We start from the raw sequence: 18,707 nt of genomic DNA on the forward strand, positions 1-18,707 counted from the left end.
GATGACTCCACGAGATTACTTTGTTGGGCCACCTTGTGACTCCACAAGATGTTGAAAGGTGATGCGAGGAATCTGACACTGCACTGTTGCCCTTCTGTTGTCTTGTACCAGTCTTGCCACTCTCCGTTCTGCCCTAACATTGACTAGTCGCTGACGGCCACAATTCGCACATTCAGACCCAGATTTTCGGCTGACAGTCCAGTCTTTAAACACTTTAACAACAGCTGCTCTTGAACATTTAACGAATTCTGCTGTTTTGCTGATACTCGCTCCATGGCTTGAGCGCCAACAATCATCCCACGTTCAAAGGCAGTTAAATCGCGTTGTTTACCCATATCTTCAGAAAAAAAATAACTTCTACTGTCGTGGTAAACAACCTGCTTCCCTATTTATAATGGTCTGGCCCTCTAGCAACTTCAGCGCGAAATTATAGCTAATTAGCCTACAAACGTCAGGTTACAAACGTCAGGTGGTCATAATAATCTGGCCACTTAGTGTATAAGGGATGCATAAAGCTGCATTAATTCACAGGTGATTAGGAGCTTCTCATAAAGTAGGAGAATCTTTTGCCAATTTCTGTAGGTACTTAACTACTCCAACAGTGCCACAAAGTGCTAAAAAGGGATGAGAACCCCTTTAAAACAGCTGGATAGTGGAATGTGACCTTTAAATGCATCATTTATCCCAGCCAAATAAAATGATAGCAGAAGGCAAGGGACAGTATGCCAATTGTTACACACTGGCTTCCCTCTGATCTTTTTTTTTTTTCTGTCAAGGATCATACCATTTTGGATGTACTTTGATACAGATGTTTATGTATTGTGTGCTTTTTGCTTTGTTACGTGAAAATAAATATTTAGAACAGCTCTCTATTCTTTGTCGTGAAATATTTTCTTTGATTTTTCCATACACATGAAAAAGAACTGATTGGTGTAAAAGGCATTGCAGGGTATGTTACTCTGATGGACCTGATTGTTGCCAGTGGAATGGATTTTAAGTCTGACTTCACACACATGATGTGCAGTGGACATAAACATTGTGTTTTGTGGGTATTCCTATTACTTTCTAGTAGGCCTCCAACACACATCCACATTGTAAATGATGCACATGCAATGGCACTCTATAGCAGCATAGGTTAAAAACATTCCTTCTTCTGTCATCTGGCCCTGTGTCACCTAAAGTATACTGTACATAATGTAGTTTTCTAATTTAATGGAATGGTATAAACTGGGGGTTCTGAGCATGTGATAGGTATGTCCAGGAGTACATCTGAAAGGTTTAAGGGGTTGCCCTGCATGAAAAGACTAGACCCAATCGTAACTCTGAGAAATAAATATACATTCTTTAATATAGTTTCATTTAGTTTAATATACCGTAGTTTAATCTTTTAGACCTAGACTACTAGAGCTACGAGACAAGGCTACTAAATTTAAACATGTTCACATTAGAGGTGAGGAGATTAAGTGGGGATATGATTTCCATGTACAAAATGTTCAATGGTGGTAGCAACATTAGCGATAAACTGTTTAAAATTAACTCCGTTACAAAAACTAGAGGCCATCACCTAAAATTGGTGGAAAAAAAATTCCAGCACAAGGGGCGAAGGGGGTTCTTCACAGTAAGATCAGTTAGGGTCTGGAACTCACTGCCACAGGCGGTGATTTCAGCAAATAATGTGGAATTGTTCAAGAAACTTTTGGACGATTTCTTAAGGGACCGTAATATACAGGGGTACAGGTAATATACAGGGGTACAGGTACTCCTAGAATGAGATCCTAATAGGTTGGACTTGATGGACTAATGTCTTTATTCAACCTCAAATACTATGTAACTATGTAACTAGACAATCTTATAATATGTTAAGGAAGGGAGAGTTTTGAGCCCCCGAAATGCATTGGATTATTTTCCTGTAAACAAAATATTGTCTAAACTCTTATTAGTGCTATGGCACACTCTTTGTTCCTACATTTGTTTACTCCGGGAATAGAAGACATTTTGTCAGCTGATTTGAATGACTGTCCCTGGAATAAAAATGTTTAAAAAAAAAAGGGCCACCTCAAAAAAAGACAGTTAATAATACTTACCCCTCCCACCACCCATGCCACCGAACGTTGCTGTATTGAAGAGATTACAGTGCCTGTAGAACATGCCTCTGCCTCAGTGGGGCTTGCCTGTCAGAATATTGCAATGGGACTTGTAGTTCCACAGCACTTGGAGTGCCGAGGTTGCCTGCTGTAGAACCTTGAAGATCAGACACTTTGGAGTGGGATTGTTGTTTGGGAGTGTTGGATTTCCTGTACCCCCTCCCCTTTGCGCCCTGTGGTCCCTCTAGTTGCAGACCAAGAAAGCACACCCAAAGAAACCTAATCTAAGTACTTTACAACACAGTGTCAGCACCAATTCAGAGATGATTTGAGGATTTACAGCTGAGTGATACACAAATAAGATACATTTTTGTTGTTACTTAAGGCCCTTGAATGCATTTTTAAGTTTTAAATTCTAAATGTTGGTGTCACTTTAATGTAGTGTGCATTTGAGCATGAAAATCTTTTAATGCAACATGTTCAGAGATGTCCTTTGTGAATACCACTACTTGGACATGAGACTCATCTAAGTCTGGGTTGGAATAGTCCCTAATACAGCTGCTGGTGGCCCTTTAATAGGATTCAGTTAAAACTGTATTTTTGTTGGAAATAATTACAGGTGTCATAAGAATTCTACACAACAAACAGAGACCTTCACAGGCCACATCTTTATTGTTTTGTTCCACAGCATAATTTACAATTGAATGTGTTGTAAACATATTTAGAAATATCTACTTGGATAACGGCATAAGCATGTCTGGTACAAAATATATTTCCCCCCAAAAAAATACATCTCACAAAACTTCAGTTTTATACGTATTACAATAAGCACATCTGGTCAATTCAGGAAATCTGATTATTTTCTGCAAATTAAAATTATTCTGCCTGTAGATTGGTGTTTGAAAATTTATGCAAATCATGAATACAGGCAATCAAGATTCATATATTCCATGATTCATTGCAGATCAGAGGAGTCACTGTACATATAATAAAGCCTAACTACAGAGAGATATGAAAAACGCAAATCAATGCAGATTTATATACAAATCATTTATATATTTTTTTAATGTGACTAGTGTAAGTACCTGAATCAAATTTTTTGTTATAAATTCCTTGCAATCCACCACACACCAGCTCTTTGGGAGAGGGAGGGGCAAGACCAAGAGCCAGTCAAGGTGTATGCTGATAGGAGAATACATAAGTAGTAATAGTAAGTAAGTAGAGGGATGACCTCACCAGTTTGCTGCTACTCACTGTCCAGTCAAAAGGTTGGGCGTGAAGAGAGGACCCCACTACATGCCTTAGCTACATCTGTTGTCACCTATGTTGTGAACATTTTGGGACTTGTTGAAAATTAGTATACATTCTTTGGCACCATTATTTAGCTGTTTGTCTGGAGTTCAGTTTTCAAGTGAATTAAATGTGACATTTGCTAAAAAAATGATTATAGTTTTCAAAATCCTACATATATTTTTATGTTTGTTCAGCTTTTCCCTTTATATATACCCAGCAGTTTTTAATAGAAAAATAATTGTTAGGGGCAAAATCTGCATTACATGCTAATGTAATTTTGTTCTTTTTAAAAAGACATTGCAAGGATATAACTCAGTGGGTGTAAGTAAGTCTATGGAAATGTTGGCAATTATATAAGAGCATTTATATAATTTTAATATGAGTTTAACAAATGCTGTGTATGTGAAAATTATGATGGAAAGAGCAATAGAGCAAAACCAATTAATTTTAAATGTTGAAAAGTTGCCGACTAGGAAGAAAACTTGGTTTCTGTCCAAAAACTCAAAATTACCACGAGTCAGTGGCGGAACTACCGCCGGTGCAGGCGGTGCGGGTGCCCGGGGCCTCAGGCTCAGAGTCTTAGCTATCTGTCTTTGTCTGTGAAGAAGGTTCACATTGAGTCTCTGGTCCTAATGGATACGTGTTCTTTGGTCTAATTACCTTTTATGTCTCCCCCCCCCCCAAGGTTTTATACTCACTTGTCCGTTCTACTGTGAGATTAAATAAAGAATACTCCATGGGGAGATGTATGGTTGCCATTGCAAATTTTCAAGCTGGTCCTTCACTTGTTTCTACAAGTGTGCAGTGAAAACCTATTATTCCTATGTTGAGGCCTATTATGTGTGCCAATGACAGAAGGCCTCCCAATAAGAATGAATGGGATTTGTCTGTGCATGCACAGAAGAAACAAGGATCTGGCTGTATAGTTTGCATTGGCAGCTGTATGGCTTCCCATGGGTTGCACAGTGTGGATGTCACAGGAGCATTGAGAGGTACAGTAACTATAACATTTTGTGTGAGGGGGCTGACTTACCTTTTTAAATCTTAGAATCAAAAATGGGTCAATACACACCCTTTTGTCAAGCCTAAAGTGGTTAATTGACACCCCTTTGGGAGCCCTTGCCCCATCTTCATGGTTTTTATGAGCTATGCTGGTTGAAAAATCTTCACCATCTGCTACTCCTGGAATTGTCAGTGGCCCCTAAAAGCAAATTTAGCCTAAGAGAGGTTCTATCCCTTCTCCACTATACTAAGAAAGAACAGTTTTTGTAGTTTATTGAAGAGATTTCTCTCTTCCCATCACACCTGTCAACCTGTCATGCAGAAAGGTAATAAAGTGAAGTCTCCCCAGGAGGGGCACAGGCAACAATAAAATCATGACAAAAATTATAAACCAAAAAAAAAAATAAGTGCTGGAATTCGACTTGATAGTACAGATATTTTCTTTGTTTTATTCAATAACATTTATAACCATCTTCATTGTCAAAGAATTAAATGACATAATATTTTTTCTCATTTAGTATTTCTGAGTACATCCCTTTTATATTACAACCTAATTAAAAAACAATCTGGAACAAATTTATAGGACTCCATATTCCATGGTCTACAAGATATTTTCTCCAGAATAGAAGTCTATTCATCCTAATTCGGCTAACAGTTCATATAGTACCAGTTTGACATTCACATATAAATAGTTTACTCTCCAAATTAGCAAAGTTATAAAGAATTATGGGTGAGATCTCTTCATTAATATCATCCACACTTTCAGCCATGACTGAAAGCATGTCCATTTCACTGTGCGTCTCATTTATTCTTACAGTAGTTTTCTAAGTCATTTTCCTTGTGTGTTGCTTCTCTGGTTGCCCTAAGGATTCAAAATGGCTTCCTTTTACTCATCACAGTGTACCGGTCAATCATGGCACATACAAGTATATTGTCTTTGATTACTGAAGATTAAAGCATTGCTTCAGATAATGACTCATATGGGTGTAGATATGTCTGCTTGCCAAGCCACCTATCCCATGGTCTTTGTCTGTATACCACTAAAAAAGAGAAAGAGAAGGGAAAATCAATATGGTAAAAAGAAAGTGGAAAATCTTTCAAATTATTGAGTTCAGATGTGCAAAGTCACATCCATAAAAGCATGGTTTGGAGTTTGGTGTGGAAAAACTCAAGCAGTCTGACCTCAGCCCTACTGACCACCTTTGGGATGAATTGGAACACCGACTGCAAACCGAGTCTTCTTATAAAACTTCAGTACCTGATAATACAGATGCACTTTAGGCTGAATGGGCACAAATTCCCAAAGACGTGCTCCAAAATCATGTGAGAAGCCTTGCAAGAAGAGTGGATGCTGTTATAGCTGCAAATGGGAAGGAAGGTGGTAGCAACTCCGAATCAATGCCCAAGGTTTTGTAATGAGATGTCCAACAAGCATATAGGTATAATGGTCAGATGTCCACAAATTTGGGCCATATAACATAGCTATTTGTATGAAGAGTGTGATTTTAAATAAAAATATTTATAGTATAGAGTTTAAAGTCAGTCTAAACTATTTCTATGATATTGGAGGCCTTTCTCTGCTTAAAACTGACACTAAACTCAGGAGTTAAACTTTAAAAATGCATTCAAGTAACTTAACTATTACCACAAATGTAGCTTATTTGTGTATCACTTGGCTGTAGATCGTCAAATCATCTCTGAATTGGTGCTCATACTCTGTCCTTCCTTCTGAAGGGTGGTTACTTTTGTTTCCCATGGTCCCTGAGTGTGCTGTAAAGTCGCTACCGCTCCAAGCTCACTCCTGTGATGGACTACAATCTCACGTTTAGTTTACAAATTTGTACTGAGATTGTAGTCCATCAAGGGAGTGAGCTTGGAGTAGTGACTACTTTAAAAACACACACAGGGACCATAGGGAACAAAAGTAACCACCCTCAAGAAAGAAGGACAGTGTCAGCACCAATTCAGAGATGATTTGTATTACACAAATAAGGTTCAGTACTGTTAATAGTTAAGATTTAGTGTCACCTTAGCCATATCCTTTTTATATCTAGTGAGTATATGGCACATAGCCCAGCATTTATAACCACAAAGGAAACGCAGTCACCTTAATCCAATCACCAAGGTATATTTCAAGGCAGATGTTGGCTGCTCAGCAATACATATTGAAGTATGTTCCTGACAGATTTCCTTAGGCTGGTTTCACACTCATGCACTAGTGTTGCAGTGCCTTCTTGAGGTGCATTTGAGACATGTTTGCTATCCAAAGCCCTTATGACATCATGTGACTTTTTTTGGCCAATGCATGTGAATAAATGTAAACTAGCACTATTGAAAACAATGCACATCCGTATACATGCATTAAAATGTGCAAGTTAAAATGCATGTTTAACTGGTTGCTTAAAGACATAAGTTCAGAGCACTGTATAAAAAATGTATTTACCATAGCTTCAAAGTCTACTCCTGCATCCACAAGTGCTTTGGAGATTTGGGCTGCTTGTTGGAAGTGAACATTATCTGGAAAAAGAACAAAAAAAATCAGTAAACCGATTATCTCGTGCCTGAGTATTGTTGGACAGGTCATTTTTCTTTAGAAAGTGGGGGTGTTTTCTGCAGCAACCAATATATTTTAAGCAATATTTTCTAATACTAAAAAAATTTAACTATGAAATGAAAGCTTGTAGAACTATGAAAACTATGGTGAAAATGATTTTCATACAAAAGCATAAAAATTGTGATACCCAAGCAATGTAAAATTCATAATTAGGAAATACATGAGACCTTCCAAGTCAGTGCTATAATCTTGCTGCTGTAATTTCTCTCATATTGTTATAAGTGGCTATGTTCATAAGTCTATAAGATATTTATTATAAATGTTACTGTACACAGATCTGCATAAACTGAAAGAAGTTGTAATGAAGACTAAAGGAAGTGGCACTTACGCGTGATTGCCAGGATCTGGAGATGGACGGCCAGTATGGAGGATCGGGGCACTCGTGGTGTGGTTCCGACTGTAGTCGATGTGCTGATCCGAGAGGTACATCCACAGGAGAGTGTAGACAAGAAGAGGGGACTTCGTCCGAAGTGCCGTTGGGGGTCTGTGCGGTGTGGAGGAGAGGCAGGGAGATCGCTGTGGTGTCGGCAATGGACAGGGCTGTAGCAGCCACATCTGTATGTGTCAGCGGGCGGTCACTGTCAGGTCTGCTGGGGACAGTGTGCAGAAGCAGCTGACAGATGCCGAAAGTCGAATCAAATGCCGAGTTGGAGAGGGATCAAATCGGACAGGAGCCGGGCATTGGATAGGGCTGTGGCAGCCGTGGCTGTGTGTGTCAGCGAGCGGTCGCTGTCAGGTCTGCTGTGGACGGTGTACGGAAGTAGCTGTCAGATGCAGAAGATCGAGTTGATGGTGAGATGGAGAGGGATCAAAGCGGACAAGAGCGACGCGTTTCGAGGTATTGCCTCTTTTTCAAGCTCGGGTAAAACAGTGAGATGATGGCGGGAATACGCCGAGTTTAAAAAGTGACAGATGGGCGGAGCTAGTGGTGGTAAGCGGTAATCCCGCGGTTTGAAATTGAGAACGGAGTGGTTGGGACCGGGCATATATTTAATAGCTTGATGTGCATAAAAGCCATAGGAGACTGATATGTAGGGAAAACGGCATCTGTCAGCTGCTTCCGCACACTGTCCCCAGCAGACCTGACAGTGACCGCCCGCTGACACATACAGCTGTGGCTGCTACAGCCCTGTCCATTGCCCGCTGTCCATTGCCGACACCACAGCGATCTCCCTGCCTCTCCTCCACACCGCACAGACCCCCAACGGCACTTCGGACGAAGTCCCCTCTTCTTGTCTACACTCTCCTGTGGATGTACCTCTCGGATCAGCACATCGACTACAGTCGGAACCACACCACGAGTGCCCCGATCCTCCATACCGGCCGTCCATCTCCAGATCCTGGCAATCACGCGTAAGTGCCACTACCTTTAGTCTTCATTACAACTTCGTTAGCTAGCCAGTGTTCTCTGCGCCCTTTCTTGGTTTCTTGAACATTTGCATTCACAGGTTCTCCTCCTGTTTTCCAGGGCTGCATACACGCCTCTAAGCCAACTCTTTGCCCATCCGAGAGCGCTGTTTATATGTTTTTTCTGATAAACTGAAAGAGGTGTTTAAGGTGGAAGGCATTTTGATGACAAAGTATTTTCAGAAGCTTTGGGAGAGTAACCTTCTCTCTTTCTCAACAATGTATCTCAACTCAAACTTCCAAGGCAGGTTTGATTCTGACTAGTGGTTGTTAAAATGGTCTCAGTAGTGACAATTTAACTTTCACAAATTTTTATTACATTTTTGACAACACAAGGAAATAAAATACACAATGCATCTCATATGACAAGCATGGATACACAATCAACTTGAGTGAAGTGTCACTACCATGGGTAGAACACAAGGCTTAGAAAGCACCCCAAAAAATTTAAAGAAGAGATCTTGTACAATTAAAACGTTGGCCTTTGTGACAAATCAGACATATCAGATGCCAACAAAGGAACAAAAACAAGAACAAACAATACATAATGAGCTCAAAAGAACAGTAAAAGAGAACCAAAAGAGGGGGGAGGGGTAAGAAAATAGGAAAGAGAAGGAGTGGAAAAAGGTTAGAGAGGCATTTAAGATAGTGTGGATAAAAGTCGGCACTGCAACACAAACGATAGGCTAAAGAGTCTCAGAAATGTGCAGGTATTGCATCCAAGGGTCTTAAATTTGCCACGAGTATCCCTGAGGATGCTACTCAGCTTCTCATGTACCATTGTCCACGACAGTTAAGAAACAACTTGTCTGAACAGTACTGATAATTTGACACATAAGGCTTTCTGGATGCAAGAGACAGCAAGAAGACTGCAGTAAGTGTATTGGAAAACACCTCTTATGAAGTACAAAGTTTTAAACAAAATGTGCTCTCAGGTCACCAATTAATGGACCAGAACTAGTGGGGAATAAATGCCTCACTAGTCCCTGTTGTAAGACCTTCCCTCATTTGCTATTGTGGTGACAACTCAGAATGTTGGGTTTTCCTTAACTTTTAGTGGCTTTGACAATTTTTACCAGGGCAGACAGAGACACAGTACAAATCTAACAGGGGTTCCAACCCCTCACTATGCTATCCTTTGTAAGGGAGCCCATTTACAGAATACAAGGCATTTGATGAACGGCTAAGGGGAGAGGGGGAAGGGGGGGGAGCGGTTAAACAACACTAGTGTTTCCATATGATAGAGTATAGCTCTGATAGTCACTGTGGGCTGTACAGCATTAACTGTGGTATCATACAAAAGCATGAATTTAAAGTAAGGAGCAGAACCTTTAGTACACATGACAAAGGTAAATTTGCTTGCATTGAAGAAATTATACAAGGGGTCACTTTAAAGCAACAGACAACACTCTCAGTAACGTCTATGGTCCCCATTACTGGATTGAAGCAGAAGGTTGCTTTAGGGCTTTACAAGTTTCAAGAAGACTTCTGAAATGCTTAGTAAATACATACTGTATCTGATGCACTCCTGAATGAAATATGCACCCTATGATTTAATAATGTCTGTGAGTATTTGTCCTTATGGGTACAGAAGGTGGAGTTAGGTTGCGGTGAAGGTACTTTTCTTGCCCCTATCTTTTTGATGTGCTTTTAAATCCTATTCCTTAGCAAAAACAGTTAATCTTGAACATGTGGTAGAATCTCGGTAGCAACAGATTTCGATTCATATGAAATAATTACACGGCTAATAATTTACATTTGTAGACAATTAGTGTTGTTCTGTCTCGGTAATCACAATATAACATTTGGCCATCAAGTTTCTGTTTTGTCAGTTTTGATGCTGGAAATCTGTCATGGGTAGTAGAAGACTAATTAGAGGAGACTCACCATCTGCTGTGCCATGGATTAGGAGGTATCCCACATCCTTAAACTGCGCCGCTCTTGCCATGACCGTCGAACTCTGCAGAACGAGAAAATAAAAAATATTCATTGGTTTTAGTTTAAATAGTGAAAATACACAGTGTCTGTATAATGGGAAACTAACTGAATTTTAACTCTCACTGGGTTAGAGAGAACTATAATATACCACTTGAAATAACAGCAGATAAACATACACCACAATCCTTCCTCAAACATTATTTTACTTTAAAATTGTGATCATTTGTAAAGGTTTCCCCTGCCATTTCTTATATAGGTTCTTACTCATCAAAGTGATTGGAAATAGGAACTAATTGTTTCCAGATGATCAGAAACATTTTATTATTTGTCTTTTTTCCCCATAGCAGATCTAAATGTGATTCGTAGCTAAGGGGTCAACATAGAACCTTTTTATTTGGGGACAAAATCCAATTTTGTAGCCAGTTGCCATTTTCCTTGCCGGAAGGCTCCTGGGATAGAATCGAGTGCTTCTGTAAGTGGGATTTCTATCAATTTTCTCCTTTTTATATTTGACCTGTTTGTATTGTGTAACTGTCTTATGCAACATCTATTTGTAAATATATGCACTGTGAATATATATTCATAATAAATCATTAAATTATTAAGTTCTGGCGTTTGTCTGGTATATGAACCACATTTGAGGATGCTCTTTTAATAATTCTATACTTTATATGCATTTGGCTAAATGTAAGCTTCAAGTGTCTTTGTAAGTTACTCTGAGTATTATATACTAAATTAGGAATTGAATGTTTAACCAGGTTTGGTTTGGTGGCAGCATTCTTTTTATTAGATGAAGTGGGTGGTGTGTAAGTGGGACCTTTAATCATTATTTTCCCAGTCTAGAGAAGACAGATAGTGATTTTTCAACTACCTTACCACATGACCACTTGGAGTAGTGCACATATGTGACAAATTGCTGCAGTAAATCAGAGGGATACTGCAATTAGTCAAAGCTGTGCAACTGCCTAGTTTATATGTTGCAAGTTATGATTGAAGTATGTTTGCACAATATATTTAGGATGTATGTTTATGTATTGAAGGAAATTATTTTGGTTGATGTTATTTAAAACATGTCAGTCTTATGCTAACTAGGTTTTTAATTGTAGTAAGCTTCCTGACTAGTTGGGTCTGTGATAGGACTGTTTGATATATAAAAAAATCGCAATCATAGCAGTGGCACAGGATGCTTAATGGTCGAGTATTGTGTTTCTCTGACTATTCCATGTGTTTTGTATAATGAATCAAGGGTAGATGTATATAGACCTTTGTTCCCGTAGGATGCTTCACCTCTACATTTAGTCTAGGCTCACACCTAGGCAACTCCTGACCGCGCGGCAACCCGCGCGGTTTTGTGAACGATTGACGCACAGTGGGGAATCGTGAACCGATCGGGCTGTGGGTGTCATTACTTTCTAAAGGCACCCCAGTCGCACCGGGTGGATCGCGCAGTTTCCCGCCACGATTCCGCCTGTGCAAGTGAACAATAAAAAAAGCGGCAATCGCTGTTTGCACTAGCACACGATTGTACGTCCCGGGTGTCGTGCAGTGTAGTGCAGGTGTGAACCTAGCCTCAATCCCATTGGTGCTGAAATATGTTAGAGCAGAGCAGACCTTGAGAGAGACTGAGCAGTATCTTGTCGGTGTCAATAAATTTGTCTTATTGGCGTTATAGCATCAAATGGGACTTTGGGATCTACAACTGCCTGTCTCTTCACAAGAGAGGATTCAGTTGTACGCAGTTAGTGTCTGAATGGCCATGCTGGTACAAGCAATTCAATATAGCAATCCTTAACAATGTCAAAGGGATGCCAAAGCTCAAAGGGCCAAACTTTTCAGCTTACCTAGGGCCCCATTATAGCTAAATCAGTCTCTGAGACCATTGAATAAAGATAACACACCTCCATGCCGTTTCTGTAATCTGATTATCTAACAATAGTTTGTACTGTGTGCTAACAGTTCTATAGTCCATCATCTCTCTCTGCTTGCAGTATATGTCATACTCAAGAGTCTGTGAGGAATCACACAAGGCTAAAGATCTTGAAAGACAGTAAGAAGGAAAACAATACAATGCAGACATGGTTACTGGATGTTTACAATACATGATATCATACCTCATAATTCTTCAGGTTATCCTCTGGTGTAGGCAGGTTCATGTATCTCTCTGTATAAATAGTATCTGTAAAGCACAGAGTGATATGTTACTGCATATGACTAGATATATAGTATACTGTATATATACTGTATATATGTAACACATACAAAGATAGATATACGATAGATAGATAGATAGATAGATAGATAGATAGATAGATAGATAGATAGATAGATAAATAGGCTGCATGCTGTAAAGAAGGATCCACTGCTTAGCTAAAGCTCTCTAATCGGCAGCATTTTTTTCTGCTGATTGCAGAACTGACTCAGCAGAGGGCATGTCAGACCTTTGCAGAGAGACCACTGCTTCCACAGAAAGAGAAAGTGTACTTCCCTGCAGGATGACATCAGTGAGCAGGCTTTTCTATTCAGGCTGTGGCTGCTTTCTAAAGAAAACAAACTGTCCTACTTTGCACACATTTTGCTCTCATGCACCCAGAATGTATTTAGCTGATTTAAACTAAAAGTTTAAGTGGGCTTCAAGAAGTTTACTGGTTGAGTGAAATACAGAGCTATTACAATTGGCATATTCTGAAGGCATAATTAAGTAGTAATGTATTGCACATTGTCCATCCAACACAAGAATATCAGTTTTAGTGTCACATACCATAATATTGCCAGCTTGACACCGGGGCTACTGCAATTCCACACTTGAACACACCACTTCCACTGCCAAGCACCATAGAAGTTACATAACCGCCATATGACTGAAAAGACACATATATACACAGATTATAGTTATTATTGTTACTTTGTACTATTGATGAGAAAGATTCTGAACTACCATTGGCTTGATGCATCATTCTATTAAAGTGTATATATCCAACACTTCTTTTTTGCTGGATAGAATGGGAAAAGGTGAGAACCTCCATTAGGTTTTACTGCTATCCGGGGCTCTGTCAGAGATATGTGAAGCAAATGGCAACCACACACATCAATTTATAACTAGCTTTTAAATTAAGGAGCATGAAAGGGCTTTACACAGTACAAACAGAAACATTTCCCAGATAGCCTGCAAAAAAAAAAAAAATCACGCTGTCTCATAACTTGAGTTAAAAACAGAAGAGCCTTGACCAGGCAGTGTGGCTTCAACATATTTTGCAAAAGTTGTGCAAAAAATACCTCCATTAAGGACATGTAGAGTTTTTATTATGGGGACAACATTTTACCAGATAGGAAATGAGGGGAAAATCTGCACTAGGGAAACAGCCAGCAATAAAAACTGACAAGAGGTTCTAGCATTCACCTACTTATAAGCATAAACTTTTATGTTGCTGTTAGAGAGATTCCCCTCATCCTGTCCTGGGGACAGCCTTTTTACCAGACAGGACATGAAGCAATCTCTCCAATGGTGCGTCCAGGAGGAGTTAGGCCTCATTCACACCAGACACAGTGCGTTCCGGCCCGATTCCGGCCAACTGCATCGCATTGCGGCCGGCTCACTATGTTGTGAGGCAGGAGGGGGCGTGATGGTCCATTGAAGTGAATGGCACCGTAGCCACGCCCTCTGGCCGCAATGCGATCGGCTGCACGGGAACACAAGGCACGTTATGCCTGCGGTCCGGTTAAAATGCAGCAAGCACTATTTTGTTCGGACCAAACCGCAGGCATAATGTGCCTTGCGTTCCTGTGCAGCCAATCGCATTGCATGGCAACCCACCCTTCCAAACCAGAAAAATAAGTTTTAAGTATAGATACAAATTTACACACATCCAAATCCCGCTGCCTTCACCTCTCTAACATCTCCAAAATATGCCCCTTCATAACCAATGAAACTACAAAGCCATTAATCCACTTACACTGCTTGCATTTAAAAGAATCCATTTAATGATGTACTAATGAATACCAAGCTGCAATAATTTCTGCCTGTTCTATCTTTATTTCTGACAATCAGCTGAGTAATATTTTATGACCACCTACGCTTTTAACAAAAGTAAGAAAAGTAATGTAGCACTTACCCATCCCCAAATCGCTATCCTTTTTTCATCGACAAACCCCAAGGATGCAAAATGTCTAAAAGAGAAACACATGTCAGTATTTTAAAAATCACACCTCACATGTCACCGTAGCCAAAAAAGTGCACCTGTCCCGTGTTATACAAATACCAGGAGGTGGCATTTGTTTTGGCTCAGCAAAAAAATATGTTCTATTAGTTTACAAACTGATATCAGCAAGCTGGTGTACTCATTGCTTATGATAGGACTGGATCCTACTGAAGTTATATAGGACACTGCTATTTATGTTACTTCAGGTTGTAGCAATGTGCATATGCTGTAATAAAGGGTTTGTCCACTTTCAGGAAAAAAAAAAAAGGAACCATCTTGCAAGGTCCAGAGGAGGGTCCACACCCCCTGAGAACCCTGCTGGTATGTCAGCCTGGAGAACTCAGATAACCAAAGTCCAGAACAAATAAACATAGGATGACCAACAAACACATCAGAGGACATTATGGACATAGGACATTATGATGTACTGTATATCCATAAAAAGTTCTAGTAGTGGGTCAGAAAACCAGAATCCACATTTAAAAATACTGTATATAATAGAGATAGAGATATATATATATATATATATACACACACACACACACACTCACACACATATATAAACACACACATATATTATATACACACACACAGACACACATATATTATACACACACAAAGACAGTATTTCTCAAGATGTGAATATTTTATGAGGCTAACCTCTCAAGTGCTTAAAACCTTTTGTAGAGAAAAAAAAAAAACAATCCCCTCTGGGTAATCAATCTACACTGCAAAGATGTTAACAATTTTTTTGTAGCGGTTACCCTTCTCTATTCTGAAGAAATAGCTGTTTGTTTCACTTTGTCCTTTCTAGACTCCTGAATGGAGGGTTCACACTCATTACAACCACCTGAGCAAATCTCAGTGTTCTAATGAGGAAAGCTGCAGTGTCTCTATACCTTTAGTAGATAAGCCTTAGGAAGTATCATAAGAAAAAGGAAAAACCTATTGTGCGGATGCCAACTTTTTTTTTTGTACTCTAGTGCAGACTTCTTAAACAATCAGTGAGACAATTACAGAAGCAGGAAATTACAACTCTGCTGGTATTCTGTACACTGACAGTGTACAGAATGCCTCCAGGTTGCCACATTGCATGTATTTTTTTTTTTCCGACGGCTTTACAGAATTATAGAGAGTGCGGAATGAGATGTGAATGTCGTTTTTCATAGTATTAAATTACAAAATGGCCTATGTAGCAATTTTCTATGCTATATTTTTGATAAAAGTTTTCCTTTACCATAGTTCTCCGATAGTGACATATAAAAAGTCACGTTACTGAGTAGCTAGATGATATTGCAGCATGTCTTTGACCATTAGAAGAAAAGAGGAAACATGCTGTAAAATGCACAAGATCAATCTCTAAAAGTGCTGTAACCCATAGCAAAAAAAGTCTATTTTTTTGTTGCTATGGGTTACAGCACTATGCACCCCTTCCTTGTTCTTTTTACAACTTGACTAAATAAGCCTTCAAGTAACTGGAATTATATTAAGACTTACCTGCCAGCATGAATTTGATCTTCTACTTCTACTGTCCCCAGCCTCTTGTATAACTGGTGCATGATATTGTCACCTTGATATCCACTCCCTCTGCCATCAAAGCTGGCCACGATAATCTTCTCCGTGCTAGCCAGGTACGTTGCCCAGTTTAGCCTGAAATACTGATCAGCTTTCTGGCTGCATGGTCCTCCGTACCTGTCCATGTTAACACACACTTTAGTACATTGTTATATGAGAAGCTGAAAATCAAGAGTCTCTGGATAACATCAAACATACAAAATGGTAAACGTAACAATATAACAAATAAAAAAAAGTTATTATCTCATTTATCTTCTGCACTAAATTAATGGATCAAATGTACTGAACCTATCAACTGTATTGTTATTATATATTTGTATACTTACACATCGATTAACAAGGGATATTTCTTGGATTTGTCAAAGTGAGGAGGTAAAATCATCTGATACCACAAATCTAAAACAACGACATGATGGTTAGCTGTTTAGTAACACAAAGTTCTGACCTGCATGGGCACAATTCACAAAGTGTTACTGATGTGTTATTTGCCATAGCAGTCGTATTTATAGTTCGAAAAAAAAAATGTTACCTGGTAGCCAGGCCTCATTATTAGTCTCAGCTGTCCACAAGCCTTTATACATGCGAGATGACTAATGCTCAGGGCTCTCTTTAAAACGCTTTCCTGTGGGAGTCTGCTGCTGGGTGAAAAGGATGACTTCTGACAGCTGCCTGTTTTTTTTGGGGAACCCATTCGGGGCAGCCTGTTAGTCAGGAACTGACATGAGTTTAGTTAGTGCCCCGCATAAGCAGATGTTTTGTATGATTTATGCTAAGGATTTGCTGTACAAAGCCCTCTTGAATTGACACTGTATGTGTCTGTTGCCTTGCTGAAAGAAGCAGTGCAGGTCAAACCTAACCCTCATTTCCATAATTATTAGATATTCCATTTTCCATACACAGTAATGGATGAACACAGGGTGCAAAGTGCAAAATCACTGAAATACTTACTTAATCCATGGAGAGAAAGGTTTCCAATTTCTTTTGTGGGCATCTGAACATCTTGAAGTAAGACGTTTAGCTCTTCATTGGTCTCTAAAACTCTTATTTCTGAAAATGAGAAACAAATCTTGGATCTCTTTGACCTAAGACACAATTCCTAATTGTGTTTATGGGTCGCAGTTCATCCAAGCTGGATCACTGCATAGCTTTCTGTCCATAGTATGTTTTACAGTCCAGTTTGCCTGCTCTGAATCTAAAGTTGAGGCCAGATTTTACTTTTGTTCCCACCTAAGGCCATTCATGGTCCTGATATCCATTCCTTTTGACTACACAGTTTCCAATATCTTATATAAGAGAAAAATAAAATAATACGTATTAAAAACAGATTTTGCTTAACGCCTGAAAAAGGGAATGTGTTATGAAAATTATTGAAAAAGTAGTGTAGAACCCCTTGGAACTTTGCAACCTGAGGTTCAAGTCTATGTGGCTTTTGTTAAAGAGAGTTTTAAGTTTGAGGGTTAAGAATTCTAGTGTTTCACATTTGGAAAGATACAAAAAAAAACCAGTGGGTCATTCATTGTCTACACAGCTAAAATAATTAACATTAACGCTTCAAGTTCCCTGATAAAGGCTACAGATCACATGTTGGTTCATGATGACTTGTGCTCCACAATCCAAAAACATACTGGTAATTTAAGTGTTTTCCATCCAAACAAGTCAATGTGTGTCATGTCTGTATGACTGTAGTAGAAGCAGTAGACTGTAAAATACTCCAAGTGGACCTAAAGTAAATTGAGTTTAAGTCTGCACATTTTGAAATAAATAGATTACCTTTGTCATCACTGGTGCTCTGTAAAGTGTATATGGGAATTCCTGGTCCTGTAAAAAAATGAGAGCCATTAATTTTTTATTTTTTTGGTTACCATAATGTACCTAATCCATAATAACCACCAATATCACATTTGAAAGGGTTGTACTGTGAATTTCTGTGGTAAAAATAATGAAATAAAGTGCAAAAGCTTCAATGGCTAAGTGGAGTGGAAATCACTTTCAACGCACAAATTCTTCAACAATGCAGCAGGTTGCCAATCCAAATACTCACTTAATTAGGGACATCTCATATAAAAAAAAAAATTCCGGATCTGCCTGCATTTTATGACCCCGCACTGTGTGAAAAGCATTATATCTAGATTAAATATTATAAGAGACATAAAGTGATCATATATGTATTGGCAAATTGCTAATTATCATTGGGGATTGTCTACCTGGAATAGGAGGGATACCCCACTTTGCTTCTTCACTTGTGCAGATCCCAATTAGCTTTAGGCGTTGAGTATAATTCAAATTTACTTCTGCTTTCAATGTCCAAAGTCTGTTCATCAGATTAGTAGGATAAGCCAGGTCTTTTATCCAAAAAGCTTGGCACCACTTTCACTCCAGTTTACCCTTAGATATTTTGTTCCAGAAAAGCACGATTTTGACCTACAATACTATCATTCAATTGGAATCACATTATAAAATGTTAAGTAGTGTAGGCAGTTACACAATTCTGGCCTATAGCAGAACATAATGGAAAGATTTGACTTCCTGTATGCTGTGTATTGATAGCTTAATAGAGATACACTCACACATCTCATTATGGTTTACTATAATATCTGC

General features: G+C 39.1%; 1 protein-coding gene across 1 annotated transcript in view; it reads right to left on the minus strand.

Moving 5' to 3' along the window:
* Positions 1-5,021: 5,021 nt before the first annotated feature.
* The window catches only part of LOC108787205 (dipeptidyl peptidase 4-like), a 69,686-nt gene continuing 56,000 nt past the window's right edge, over positions 5,022-18,707 (minus strand). The window contains exons 17-26 of the mRNA XM_018556696.1: positions 17,880-17,927; positions 17,058-17,156; positions 16,436-16,505; positions 16,032-16,226; positions 14,448-14,502; positions 13,097-13,196; positions 12,450-12,514; positions 10,288-10,360; positions 6,823-6,896; positions 5,022-5,419 (exon numbers count right to left, since the gene is read on the minus strand). Coding sequence (XP_018412198.1) covers positions 5,321-5,419; positions 6,823-6,896; positions 10,288-10,360; positions 12,450-12,514; positions 13,097-13,196; positions 14,448-14,502; positions 16,032-16,226; positions 16,436-16,505; positions 17,058-17,156; positions 17,880-17,927 — 878 coding nt within the window. The 3' untranslated portion in view covers positions 5,022-5,320. The remainder of the gene's footprint in view (positions 5,420-6,822; positions 6,897-10,287; positions 10,361-12,449; positions 12,515-13,096; positions 13,197-14,447; positions 14,503-16,031; positions 16,227-16,435; positions 16,506-17,057; positions 17,157-17,879; positions 17,928-18,707) is intronic.

This window comes from Nanorana parkeri, unplaced genomic scaffold, assembly GCF_000935625.1.
Source record: "Nanorana parkeri isolate BGI_ZX_2015 unplaced genomic scaffold, ASM93562v1 scaffold247, whole genome shotgun sequence".
In the NCBI taxonomy this organism is placed as follows: domain Eukaryota; kingdom Metazoa; phylum Chordata; class Amphibia; order Anura; family Dicroglossidae; genus Nanorana; species Nanorana parkeri.